At 39.4% G+C, this 13223-nt stretch overlaps 1 protein-coding gene across 1 annotated transcript; it reads right to left on the bottom strand.

Moving 5' to 3' along the window:
• Positions 1-272: 272 nt before the first annotated feature.
• LOC149941356 (uncharacterized) lies at positions 273-4452 on the bottom strand. Its single transcript, XM_090178905.1, has 9 exons — positions 4419-4452; positions 3966-4013; positions 3564-3902; positions 3061-3492; positions 2253-2786; positions 958-2191; positions 793-881; positions 577-712; positions 273-479 (listed from the first exon to the last, which is right to left on the bottom strand). Exons 3-6 carry the CDS (start codon positions 3826-3828, stop codon positions 1275-1277), a joined length of 2148 nt encoding a protein of 715 aa, XP_090035031.1. The 5' UTR covers positions 3829-3902; positions 3966-4013; positions 4419-4452; the 3' UTR covers positions 273-479; positions 577-712; positions 793-881; positions 958-1274.
• Positions 4453-13223: the final 8771 nt, after the last annotated feature.

Genomic DNA, 13223 nt, shown 5'->3' on the forward strand with positions numbered 1-13223 from the left:
GATTCAGTGGAATGGAGTTAAAGATAGGGAAAGGAACAACTCCCATTGTTTTTCAGTGCGCGCCTATTGGTTACCTATAGCTTCGCGTTATGGGTTGAATTATAACAAATCGAATATTTTTTATTACACGCCAAATATCGTAAAAATTGATTATATTTAACCATAAAAACCAAAACAATACAGAGTAGAAATCCGTAAAAATTCTAATTTCCAATATTCATAATACGTTTAGTATTAAACGACAATGGACGTAAGGAAGTACGAGACAACAATTATTTGAAAATCAAACTTTACCCAAGACTTTAAAAGTAAAAGAATGCAAGAAGTAAGTTCTTTCCCAACTGCCCTCCAGATCTTGCCCGTAGTAGAGTCGCACCACAATCACCCAACGTCCAAATCCCAGCCCGATAAAGGAATCCATCTCAATGACTTGACCATCCGACGCGTTCTAACATCTTAAAGCTCGTTTCAAATACTTCCTGCAAAAGGTAAAAGCGTGGGAGACATTAATCATCATAATCGTTTTCAGCCGTGTTTCAGAGCTCGCGCGCCTTTAAAGAACGCTAGGAAACTCACCTGATTCTTGAACGAGAAGCGAGTTTTTTCTCAAGCATCTCGCGTCTCTTCTCCGTACCCCGTGTCTAATCACGCACGCAGTTTCCGGTGTCCCAGATTTAGTTCCATTTTGGTAAGAGGAAAAGAAGACTCCTCTCTAGATGAGGGACGAAAAAGAAGCTCAAGAAAAACCTTTGGCGGGGACCAGAAATAAGGATGACGGAAGGTGAAGCGTACTTTCTAGAAGTCGTGGCGCCGATGATTTGACAGCTCCGGTGGTTTACTCTCAGTCCTTCGTGGAAACAGGTGGTGGGCCACCGCTCACTCTAATTGAAAGAAATGTGGCAGATGTAAAAACAAGAGGAGAGCTAACCATGGCCTATAAAGGAAATTATTTATAACCGTCAGCTTCTTTGGCTCGATTCCAATTCCATTTTCTTTTTTCTTACGCTTCGTTAAGAATTTTCTCGTTGCTGTCACGAATTATTTATCTTACCGCGTGCAAAAAGAATGGGAGTCTGTTTTTATAAACGTTTTATGGATAACATGATATTTGTTATTTTACCTGTTTGTCTTGATTGAAACCAGTTAAACCGCTTGCGAACGCGTTGTTCTTGCCGAATTTACGCGTTGTTTTATAGGCTTATAATTTACTTAATTCATTCATCACTCACACTCAGGAATTGACGAGACAATGGAAAAAGAGAGAGATTGGGGTTTTAACATACAAACCTTTTATATAACGTATCCAGGCATCTGTAAACATAAATTGCCATGATAATAGTAATTATATTACCATTGGAACCGTCTGGGTTAGTTCTTGGCGGGTTGGAAGTTGTTTTAGACGAGGGATTGAACCCCGAAGAATCATTGGGTATTCTAGTTGTCTTTCCGCCATTCGGTGTCTGGTCAGAACCACCTTTTCCGTTCGGTTTCTCGTCATCTTTCCCACCTTGCGAGGGACGGGTGGATTTGTCACTGGGTGAAACCGTCGTTTTTCGTCTTCTGGTTCTTGTAGTCCTCTTATTTCCGTTGGGTGAAGTCGGATTATTAACGTCGTTGTTGTCGCCTTCCGTTTCACCACTGTCGTAATCGTCGGAAGTAGTGGATACTGTTGAGGAATCCGCACCCCCGCTGGGTGAGGGTTTAGTCGGCCTACTTATGTTGTACGTTGGCAGTGTCGGAACTATCAGAGGCGTCACGCTGTCGTCATCGTCGTCTTTGGGTAAATATGAGCCGTCGCTCAACATTTGACTTTCGAAGAGTAGCTGGGCCCTTCCTCTTCCTTGATCCAAGGACGGAGATTGACAGAAAAAAGGCAAAACTTGTTCGCAGTCTTGAACTGTAACGTTGGCGTTGTCCGTCTTGGCTGTATAGCAAAAGTCCGACTTTGTCAATGGGTTTGCGGTGACCACCTGAATCCATGTGCTCGCTGATCTCGTGTTCATGGCTTTACCCGCCCTCAGTAGTTTCGAGAAAAGTTGACGAAGTACTTGTAAATCTCGATTGGACGTTACAAAGACGATTTTGCTTTGCAGAGCTTCGCAGTACTTGGTGGCGTTTGTGTATGTTCTCGGTGATGGTACGAGAACCACGCAAGTGTTTATAGAAAATGGATTCCAACCGTACTTGCAAGCTAAGAGGATATTTGCAGTTAATTAACCCGACCGAATTCCAGTGTGACGATTGTAGAATACCTGTATGTTGGCAAAAATATCTCATCGTTGACGCGCAGGACTCGCTTCTTAGTTTGCAATGGAAGTTGCTCGCAGCCACGAATGAAACGCATCCTTTCCTGGTTGTTTCTTTATTGGTGGTAATTCCCGATACCCTTGATCGGGAGATGTCATCGAGATTGGGCGGACATTCTTTGACGATCATATTGGGGGCGGCCAAAACGTCGGGAGCTTGGTAGATTCCGTCGGACCACAACCAAGTTTTCAAGTTACCTCTGTTCAAGTAAGAAGATGGGTCTCTAATCATTCCTATCCAAGCTCGAACGGGTGGCATCAGCGAGCCGTCGGCCATTGTTAAGTTCTTGGGTTGAATCTCGTTTGCCAAGGCCGTCATGAATTTAATTATTTCCTCTGATCGGGCCAATGAGAGGGTGGAGCCCAGAGACGTGCAATGATCGAAGGACTGAACGAAATTTTGCTCTTGTTCGAATATCAAACTGTAACAGTGGCCGTCGAAATACCTAAAACTCCTTTGGCACTGAAGCGTAAACGGACCTGAAATGTTGAATATTAATGATATTTTTCTTCCATTGTTCGTGCTATCAAATCCTTCCCATTTTGTACAATTATTTACAAAATGAATAATCCCAACAAAATTGTATGAAATGATAAACTTAATTTATTATATTACGCGGTACAAAAGAAAAAAGAAAAACTAATTTCTACCCCCTTCCCCCCGCTTGTCGCTGTGACATCCGTTATTAACCCCTTCTCTTCACGGGTGAGTTTTGAGTATAGTATGTGTAAATTTTAGTTTGGTCAGGATTACCGAAATCGACGGACAAGTCTTCGGCGTCGACTTCGCACAAAGCCGGGTGGGTCCGATTGCAACTTTCATCTCCGAGGAGAAAGTTCCAGTTTCTTCCAAAAATAACTCCGCAGTTCTCCAAAGCTCCGCCATTGGGTTCTCCCTTCAACCAAAGTCTTTCGACGTCTTCCTTCCGAACCAGCGACCCATCCGAGTACCTCCAGACTCCTTCCGATTCCCGGTCATTCATTCCCAACCAAGTAGAACCCGTTACTTGATAAGCTTTGACCACTCTGGATAGTACTTCTAAAATCCCGGCGTTGTGGACGATGGCCAAGCGGCCTGGGGATTGCTTCTCGGTTTTGCATATCTCTTCGGCGGAGGCGTAAGACAATGGTGAGGTGTGCATCCAGTAACAAACGGGCCCCCAGGGCATAGTACCCGCTTCGCAAGCTGAAAAATTACAATTATATGGACTTAAGCGTCTATTAAACATTAGGTTTTGAAACCTCAATTGTTCTTACCAGGTTTTCGGCAAAGTACCGCGGCGTTTATGGTACACGAATAATTCTTAGAGCGTGTGATGTCAGTGGGGAAACTAACAACTTTACATTCTTCCGATGCACGGTTGCTTTTGTCGCTTGATTGAACCCAAATCGGAGTCAGCGATGTTTGACTGAAACTGGATTTAACGAGTAGATCCAGAAAATTAACCGTATCATTCTTGGTCCAGTCCGCCAGCGTAGCATCCATGGACTGACAAAACGCTTGGGCCATGGTGAAGTTCATACGCGTTTCGCTTCCTGGGAAATGGTAGCAAGAACTGCCAATTGACACGAAGTTTTCTTCGCAAGCCCAATCCTCTACAAATAAATAAATTATTAGCGTACTTTTTGCGTCTTAGTGCAGATTTTTGCTCGGTTTACCTTTTTGCGACTGTACCAGTAGTAATAAAAGAGCGGTTATGAAAATTTCTAGAGGAAATCGAAACGAAAAAAATTTAATTTTCTCCATAGTTTATCAGAAACGCATTTTCGGTGTTTTAGAGTGTTGACCTGACTGGTCTCAGTACGCGAATGAAATAATTTCGTATCATGGGAGGGGTTTTATATAATTCTTAACAAAAGGGCGCCGTAGTGGTTTGTCGTGTTCCTTTGTGAAAATCAGGGCTCTTTTGACCCTTAATTAAGGAAATCCGGTGGCGTGTGTCGAAAATCGATAGGGCTTGGCTACGAAATTGCGTTGTGGTCCTGAATCCTACCTTTGGTATAATATATTTTTGAAGATTTTTGGAATACAATGGAGATATTCATTAATCAAAATGTCAATAACTACTTAAAGGATAGTTTTTAACCATGGAATAATAAGGTGTAAAATACTTTTATACGATACAGGTTTAAATTTTGAAATATATCAAAGGGGGGGGGGGGAGAAAGAGGGGAGAGGCTTTTGAGGACTTCAACTAATTATATTAAATGTACATTAGCGTCTCTCAGTTCTTTATACGGCTATGTGCAGAAATAGCCGCCTAAATTATATTAGTTATTAGCATCCCTCTACCGGTGAAAAGTGCGTAAGTAGAGCGTAGCGCCGTGGTTCAAACCCCGCCGCCGACATTTTTTACGTTAGCGCCGCACCACGTCCGCCGAATCTTTTGCTTTTTAGGCGCCGCCGCCGTAATATTTTGTTCGCAGAGACGTTTTGTTGCCACTAAATTTCCGAATCAAGCACACAATTATTTCCTTCCCTCTACCGACGAAAATATTAGTTACTATATCTGCGCATGGGCGACGGGGTTCATGACTGCCTTCAGAAACGATGCAAATGTCAATTTAGTTTTCCGATTCAATTATTCATTTTTATTTGGCAAAATAAGCGTTAATTTAAATTTTCTAGGGTTGTTAATTTTCCGGAAAAATAAAACACTAAAATTTTCAATAAATTTTGGCTAATCCGTTAAAAAGAATCTGTTCGATTGCGCCGAATCCCATTCGACCGAAAAAGCCGCACTTTGGCGGATTTAGGATTCGGTTTTATCCGTTTCAGCATCTGTCAGAACAGCATGCAGTGTTACCTAACCTAACCTAACCTAACCGAACCTAACCTAGGTTCCATTTCAACAAACTGCGAACTGAGCGTACCATAAAGGTATTACGTTTTAACAAAAAATACTTCAAATTTAATAGTATTAATAAAAAACATTTAATTAAAAGAAGACCAAAAAATCGTTTCCAACAGACTTAAAAATATATTAAAACGCTTCCACAAAAAATCAAAAGGAGAAGAAAGAAAAACTATTTTTTTGCGTGCGCTCAATTGTGAATATTGCGTCGGTCGATTAGAAAAATACAAAACCTGCCTTTGGGCTAATTTCATCAAAAAAACATTCGGTCTAATGGGAATTCGGTCGAATGGGATTCGGCAATGGGAAGATACAGTTAAAAATGCTAGCACTTACAAAATAATATATCGCGTAGAGTTCTCAACCTCATACTTGTAATGATTTTTTAAAGACTATTAATGATTGCTAAAGACATTCATTACAAAGTATTACATAGACTACGTTTTCATAGAGGTAGTAAATTCGTGTTTGGTGTAAACGGAATTTCGAAATCCGTTCTACATTAAATGAAAATGCTTGTGTTAGAGTTAACACATGTTTTCTCTAACACAGGTAATGAACCCGTATTTTCTCAGAACGTCCGAATACTTATTTAGCTGATTTTATAAAATATAAAGTGGTCTTGCCCAACTTGTTAAAATGTTGCTCTTACGTCACAAGACACAGCTTTATTAGTATATTCTTCGCACGAGCGATTTACAAGCGCGCTAGAAAAAGCTATATTCCTCTGGCGACTGTAGAGCGCGCTCGTAGACTCGTAAAAGTAAGAGACTGTGACGTAAGAGCCACATTCAAACAAGGCCACGTTACTTTATAAAAATAGCTATTAGTCCTTTTTATAAAATAAGCTGAATACATAGAAGCTCAGTTCCGTTTCTGCTTAAAAACAGGGTGCCTCGTCTAATTTGCTCTTATGTCCAGGGCTTTTCGTAGTAACACGTCATCCATACGTCACCCGTGACACAGCAGCAACAGCAAAACTAGAAGGCCAATGTTACTTTATAGAATAAAAAGGCCTAATATATAAAAGTTTAAAAACCAGGAAAAACCTTATAATGAATTTGAATTTTCGGAAAATTCTGTATTTTTAAACGAATCCACGAGATCCGTGCAAAAAACCACAAATTCCTCGAAATAAAATCCACGAATATATAGAAAAGCTCAAAATGCAGGAAAATCCTTGAAATTATTTGGATTTTTATAAAATTTTACGAAAAATCCACAATACTCACGAAAACAAATCCATCAAAATATGCAATTATCCTGATTTATTAGAAGCTTTGAAAAATCCAAAAATTCAGGAAAAACAAATTCAGTTTATTTTTTTCAAATTCGAATAATTCATTGGATAATCATATGTTTGACCGCTGGGATGACACTCTTGTCATAATTATTCTTTATTTAAAAAAAAGCAAAGCAAATCACGCCAGATAACTAGCGTAGAGAAGTTCGAGGACTACAGATTCGTTTGAATATTGAAGGTGAGCCTACAGAATCAAGACAGTAGTTTGGTAAACTAAATCGTATGCCTGAGTCACATGAGTTAAGCTACCTGAAATTCATGCCGAATTTTTCAAGAGATTTTGTTGACCTTTAATTCGCGAGCACATTTCGAGCGGTTTGGAAGGCACTTAAGAGGATCCGGCAGCGAGATATAGTCACGGACAAAAGAGGATGCAAATTGGTTCCACTGGAGCTTAGTCTTCATAAATGGAAGGATATAAGAAGTAGATTTGGGTACATTTGTTCGTATTTCATTCGTCCGAACGGTGGTACAAATGTCCGAATGACCATTTGTCCGAATCCCGGAAAACAGGATCGTATGTCCGAAAACGTATTTCATTTGCCCGAAAACAAATTCACAACTTTTGTTGGTGATTTAGACGTTCAATTTATGTTAACTTTACTGGCGAATTTCATTTGTTCGAATAATCGTTTGTCCGTTTTTTCGAACATTAGGAATTGGTTGTGTGTTTTTTTTTAAATATTGTTAATATAAGAAAATAGTAACATTAACGTGAACCTAACCTAACCTAACCTAACCTAACCTAACCTAACCTAACCTAACCGCAGCAATTAAGAAAAAACAACTTGATCAAACAAAGATATTTACAATGTAGTTTTTTATTTTTAATTCTTGCATAAAAAAAAATCCGGACCAAAAAAAAAACAGCAATAAGAAATACTAATTTAGCGACAGAATTCGGACAAGTGATGCTACCGATTGAAACATTTTTTATTTCGGCCATTGAAATTCGAACAAATGTACCTACCCCAAGAAGGACCACATCTCAAACCACCGGGAGCTCTCGTCCATGACAACGCCCCATTTGCTTTGTGTATGATCGAGTTTAAAATAACGCGCTTGAGGCGATGATCTGACACGAGAGCGGACCAATGGATTAGGACATCGCGGAAGTACCCAATTGATGCGGCAGCCGGCAAAGTGGACTGCTTTCCTATGGACCATTTAGAGCTTATGGATTTCATAGACCCACGAGCCATACTCCCAGATAGGCCTGACACGAGTTTTAATTGCCGAAGCCTTTGTAGATAAGAAACAGCCTAGGAGATGCTGGAGATGTAAGCCAAGAGGTCCGTGGGCTTGGGAAACAATCCTCGAGACATGGACATCCCTGCATGAAAATGAGCGATTTTTAAACGGTTAAATTTTTTTTCTTCGTAATTCCCATTCGTTGATGTTATTGTTTTTAGCAAACAAATGTTGATTGTACCCTTTATTAAAATTGCTAGTATTATACTAGAACTACATGTATACCAAGTCCATATTATTGATTGTTATTAGTGGCGTAGTTAGGAGAGATTGGGAATATGGAGGAACGGCACATTTTTGCGGCCGTTTTTGTATTCATATCGACTATGATTATCGAACAATATAATTCACTTTCTATCATCATTGCCTTTCTGTGCTTTACCACTGGTTTAAGGGGTTTTCCCACGAGCTCTTCGGTTTCCCCTCCATAAAAACTTGTAGAGGTTAACGGTAATAGTTAGTTTAGGTAGCTGTTGGCTCGCGTGGCAGGAAGGGCTTGCCACTAGGGATTGCAATTGCTGGATCCCTCATCCAGCAATCCAGATGGATCCAGCGCATTTTTCTGTCTGCTGGATCCAGGTGCTGGATCCAGCGATGCGGATTCGCAAGTAATTAACTTTTAAATTATTGGCACGTGAATCGCGATTCGCGCGCCGCGAATGGCACAAAAGTGAACGTTTCCGCTTTGCTATGTGCGCTACGGCCCTGCGTGAGACAAGACCATCAATACCATTTGTTTCTTGAGATTGTACTTACAGAAAAGTTTAAAAAGGCCTCTTGTATTAATGTATGTGGTTTAATATTTTTTTAAAAGTAGTTAGTTGCCAGTATTTACAATATAGTCTGGTTTATATGTAATTTTCTGCATTATTCTTCCAAGGTGTCAACAAGAATCCCCTTAACTAGTTGGTGTAGATCATAGATATAAGAAATGTATATAAAGGTCTAGATAAATTTCGGGGCGTCTAAACCTAACATAAAATACGGAATTGACACCTAGCAGACACCGAGGAAGGCACGTGACCAAGAGCGCGAGCTCTCTTAGCATTTTAGTACTAAGTGCTTGACCTTTCCGCAGGCCGTAGTCTTTAGACACCATCTGTTGGTGACTTTTAGTATAGTTTAACCCGGAAACAATGGCTCTCGCGACGATAGCACGAGCTTTCTTACCGATAGATAGCGCGTTATAAGGATAGCCTACAGAAATTACGCGTTTCTGCTAGCTGTCACCTCCGTATTCACTCGATCCCTTTGAAATATTTTATCTAGACCTTTATATACATTTCCTATATCTATGGTGTAGATAGATACCCCCAGCCCACGTGCGTTACAAATTATACAAACGTGATTGATTTAATCCTTTAAAATACTTCTAGACTTATATTTTATAACTCCTACATCTAATAAGACTTTCCCATAACAGAGTTCCCTAGGAGGGGTTTTACAATTTTGCGGTGTGTCTGTTGGCAAAGTGTATTAACCGCGTTGGCATTTTCATGAACTTTAGAAAAGGTTCACCAGGGCAAAACCGGTGTAACGGCTAAACTCCTCGTTACATCTGATATATTTCTTTACGTTAACGTACACCGTAACGACGGTTTTGGCTTACTTGTTAGTGTAAGCCAGCTTTCAAACGTTTGTATTCGAATTCGTGCTTTTGAAATGTTTTGTGTACTGTGTGTTTGTGTTCAGACATGGGTGAATGTTGTGTATGTTCTTTAAGTATGGGGCTTCTTCTCTCCAACTCCTAATTTTTTTTACTTTTGGGACGGGCCGAGTGCTTAGGGTTACGGTAAATTATGTTGCAACGATACTTATACAAACAACTTTGGGAAAAGTCCGTCTTCCTTTACGTTTTTATGAATTCATTAACGTCATTTATTCTATATTATTTATTATATATATTAATTGAACCAGCAAGATTTTTATTATTTAGATTAAATTAAAATGAATTGATATAATTAAAAGTACAGTGCGAACAGGAAACGAGCAGGAGTTATATTTTTAGAGAAACGTTGTGCAAGTTAATGCCACCGTAGCTACTAATTCCCCTGTCTTTCTTGTAGAGAGAGTAGCCTGGAATTGAGTATTCACTGTCCAGAATGTCGGAGGTCCGAAAAGTCTCAGTTACAGCTGCAAGAACAGCTTTGCGATTCAGAAGGATTTGGGAGAGCTTATTGTGCTTATAAACGGACATCAGGGCATTGGCATTTGTGAGAAGAGCGGTATATAGTGGTGAAGTCCTGTGAGGTAAAATTGAGGGAGTCGTGCGATTCGAACACACTTGATGCTTCGATGGCAGGAGAGATTGTAAACAGTCTAAATACGTGACAAGAGAGGGGCGAAAAGGGGCTGTATATAGAGGCTCGCTCGCGCACGAATTTTTTATATTTATTTGATAAAATAAAAGCTGCAACACTTTTGAGACAATTTTTTTCGAGGTTTATACAAGTCCTTCTTTTTGGGTAGGTGGTCTGTGATCTCCCTAACCAAGGATAATTCAATAGGTGCTTAAATAAATCATCATCCCAGGAAATCGCCAAGAAGTAATATTTCCGAGAGCGAGGACCTGCAAGGTATTGTTTATACACGCTGTCCACTAAAAAATGAACCAGGACGAATATCTCAATGACCTTGAACCATGTCTTCAAGGTCATCCAAAAACTAACTCGAGAACCGTAAGTGTTACAAAGTTGGTTCGAATTAGAAAAGTGTCCCACGTGACTTTTTAAGAACAAATCGCTTTGACGTGATCGGATTTGACCAATAGGAAGCCGAGAAATGCTAGATGAAAAACAAGAAGGTCGTTAAGTTGATAACGTGTCGAAAGCGAGGTTCGGGAGCTGATAACTCTAAAGATACTCGTGTTAGAGTACTGAAATTTGCTACACATCCTCACCAGGACTGAGGGTCTTTAGTTTAAAAATTTCCATGACCTTGAACCATGTCTTCAAGGTCATCCAAAAACTGACGCGAGAACCGTACGTGTTAGAAATTGGGTTCCAATTAGAAAAGTGTTTCACGTCACATTGTAGGCCTAATTAGCTTTGATTTGATCAAATTTAACCAATAGGAAGTCGAGGAACTGTTTTTCAAAATCACAAAGGTTGTTAAAAAGAAAATTGAAAGAAAACGCACATAACTCGAAACCAATTCGTGTTACATAGAAATTTGCTAGACAAACTTATTATGGTGGGAGTTTTTCAAGTTTGTAAAATTGGAGGACCTTGAAGACGTTTAACACTTTTCTAATTGGAACCAACTTTCTAGAGGTCGGGGATGGTTAACTTTTATCCAATAGATAAAGCTCTTAAAATTATTCGTAAAACGTTTGGATCAAGTAATTTATATTTCTGTATTATCCGATTATTTTTTTATAAATTTGTAAGACTAATCGAAAAAACGACGTTTTTTTCGATAAAAAGCTCAAATTTTACGAATAATACATGTTTTTTAAGCATTTTCCGAAATATTAACCAGTAAATTTCTTTGTTTAAATTTTTTCCCCCGAAAAAAATTAATTTAAACAGGGATGGGTAACCGTCACAACTTTCTAACACTTACGGTTCTCGCGTTAGTTTTTGGATGAACTTGAAAACATGGTTCAACGTCATTGAAATTTTTAAACTAAAGACCCTCAATCCTGATGAGGATGTGTAGCAAATTTCAGTACACGAGTATCTTTAGAGTTATCAGCTCCCGAACCTCGCTTTCGACACGTTATCAACTTAACGACCTTCTTGTTTTTCACCTAGCATTTCTCGGCTTCCTATTGGTCAAATCCGATCAACTCAAAGCTATTTGTAGATAAAAAGTCACGTGGAACACTTTTCTAATTGGAACCAACTTTGTTACACTTACGGTTATCCAGTTAGTTTTTAGATGACCTTGAAGAATGGCTCAAGGTCATCGAAATTTTCGCAGTAGGGTTCCCCCCTGCACACTTTATGCGACATGCAAATTTCAAATTCGTACCTAAAACAGATTTTGAGATATTCGCCCTGGTTCATTTTTTAGTGGACACCCTGTATAGTGCTTGTGGAAATAATGGGATTTGGTATAAGAAAACATTTAATTTTAAATGCACTGTATAAAACCTTAGGCTTGTGTCTATCTTGCCCAAAACAATAATCCCTCTATTATAATAGTAATGCTGTATCACTCTAGCGCTGACTACTTAACTTTAACTTTATTCATTCAGAGAACTCCTGCCTTAATATCAAATCCAACAAATTTGTCAATATTTAATTTAAAATTCCAAATGTTTTGATAGAATAAACACAAATCTAACCACAAATTTCATATGCCACAATCACTGTCTTTGGTATAATCTGTGATACAGTCCCGTTTATGAAACAATTTGGGGCTACGTTGCTTATAACCACACTATGTTTTGCAAAGATAAGGAAGTTTCTCAAAATGTATTTATGGATTAACAATAGCCATATGCTTGCCAAACACACAGCCATCAATTTCATTACAATCAAATTCCAAAGACATTTATGGAAATGGAATCCATTCCAGTTGGGTTTACTGAGTCTTCTCTCCAACGCAACAAAATCACAATGATTATAAGTATAATTTTCCTTTCCGCAATACCAGCATTGGGAATATATTTTGTAATTAAATTAAACAATTTTTAAATCGTTCTGTGTTACTTAAATTGAACTCCGTAAAAATAGCCCACTGCTTTGATAACCCTCAAAATAAAGTTATAAACAAACATTTCAAATCACCCGCCGTTTCCAACCGAGGGTTATACCAGTATACCACTATATTACCTGTACAAGGAAACATTCGCGCCCGACGAATATTTTTTTTGCACGTCGGAATTAGACACCGAGGAGCCATAACAATAAAAGTTAAAATGATTACTAAATATATCTACAGACTATCTTGTACATACTGTAACTATTTACAGTCGGCGAAATGAGTAGTCGGCCAAACGAGCAGTCGGTCAAATGAGCAGTTGGTCAATGAGCAGTCGATCAAATGGGCTGCTCATTTGGCCAACCAGAATTTCGGCTAAAAGAGTAGTCGGCCTAATGAGTAGTCGGCCATATGGTCTGCTCATTTGGCCGACTGAACAGTCGACCAAATGAGCTGTCGGCCAAATGGGCATTCGGACACATAGAAATCTCATAGGTAACTAGAATGCTACCGTGTAACTGGCAAATGGACCAAACGCCGTGGCAGACGATAGCCAGATCTCAGCCAATCAGAGCTCAAAGAGTGGTTCTGCCAAGAATTTAATATCACCAGAGAGAATGACGTCTCCTAGCTCCCGCGATAGTTACGCGGAACCAAGGAGGATTATTATCCTCCTTGGCGGAACCACTCTACGGCCTCTCATTGGCTGTAGGTTCAAAACGAACTGGCGACAAGCTCGGCCGTAGGCGGCAGCATTCTAGTTATCTATGAGATTTCTATGTTCGGCCAAATGAGTAGTCGGCCAAATGCACCCCACCCAAGAATATTCTCCGTAAAGAAGCGTCTATTATTCTTCTT

This window comes from Leiobunum rupestre, chromosome 6, assembly GCF_980474605.1.
Source record: "Leiobunum rupestre chromosome 6, qqLeiRupe1.1.hap1, whole genome shotgun sequence".
Classification (NCBI taxonomy): domain Eukaryota; kingdom Metazoa; phylum Arthropoda; class Arachnida; order Opiliones; family Sclerosomatidae; genus Leiobunum; species Leiobunum rupestre.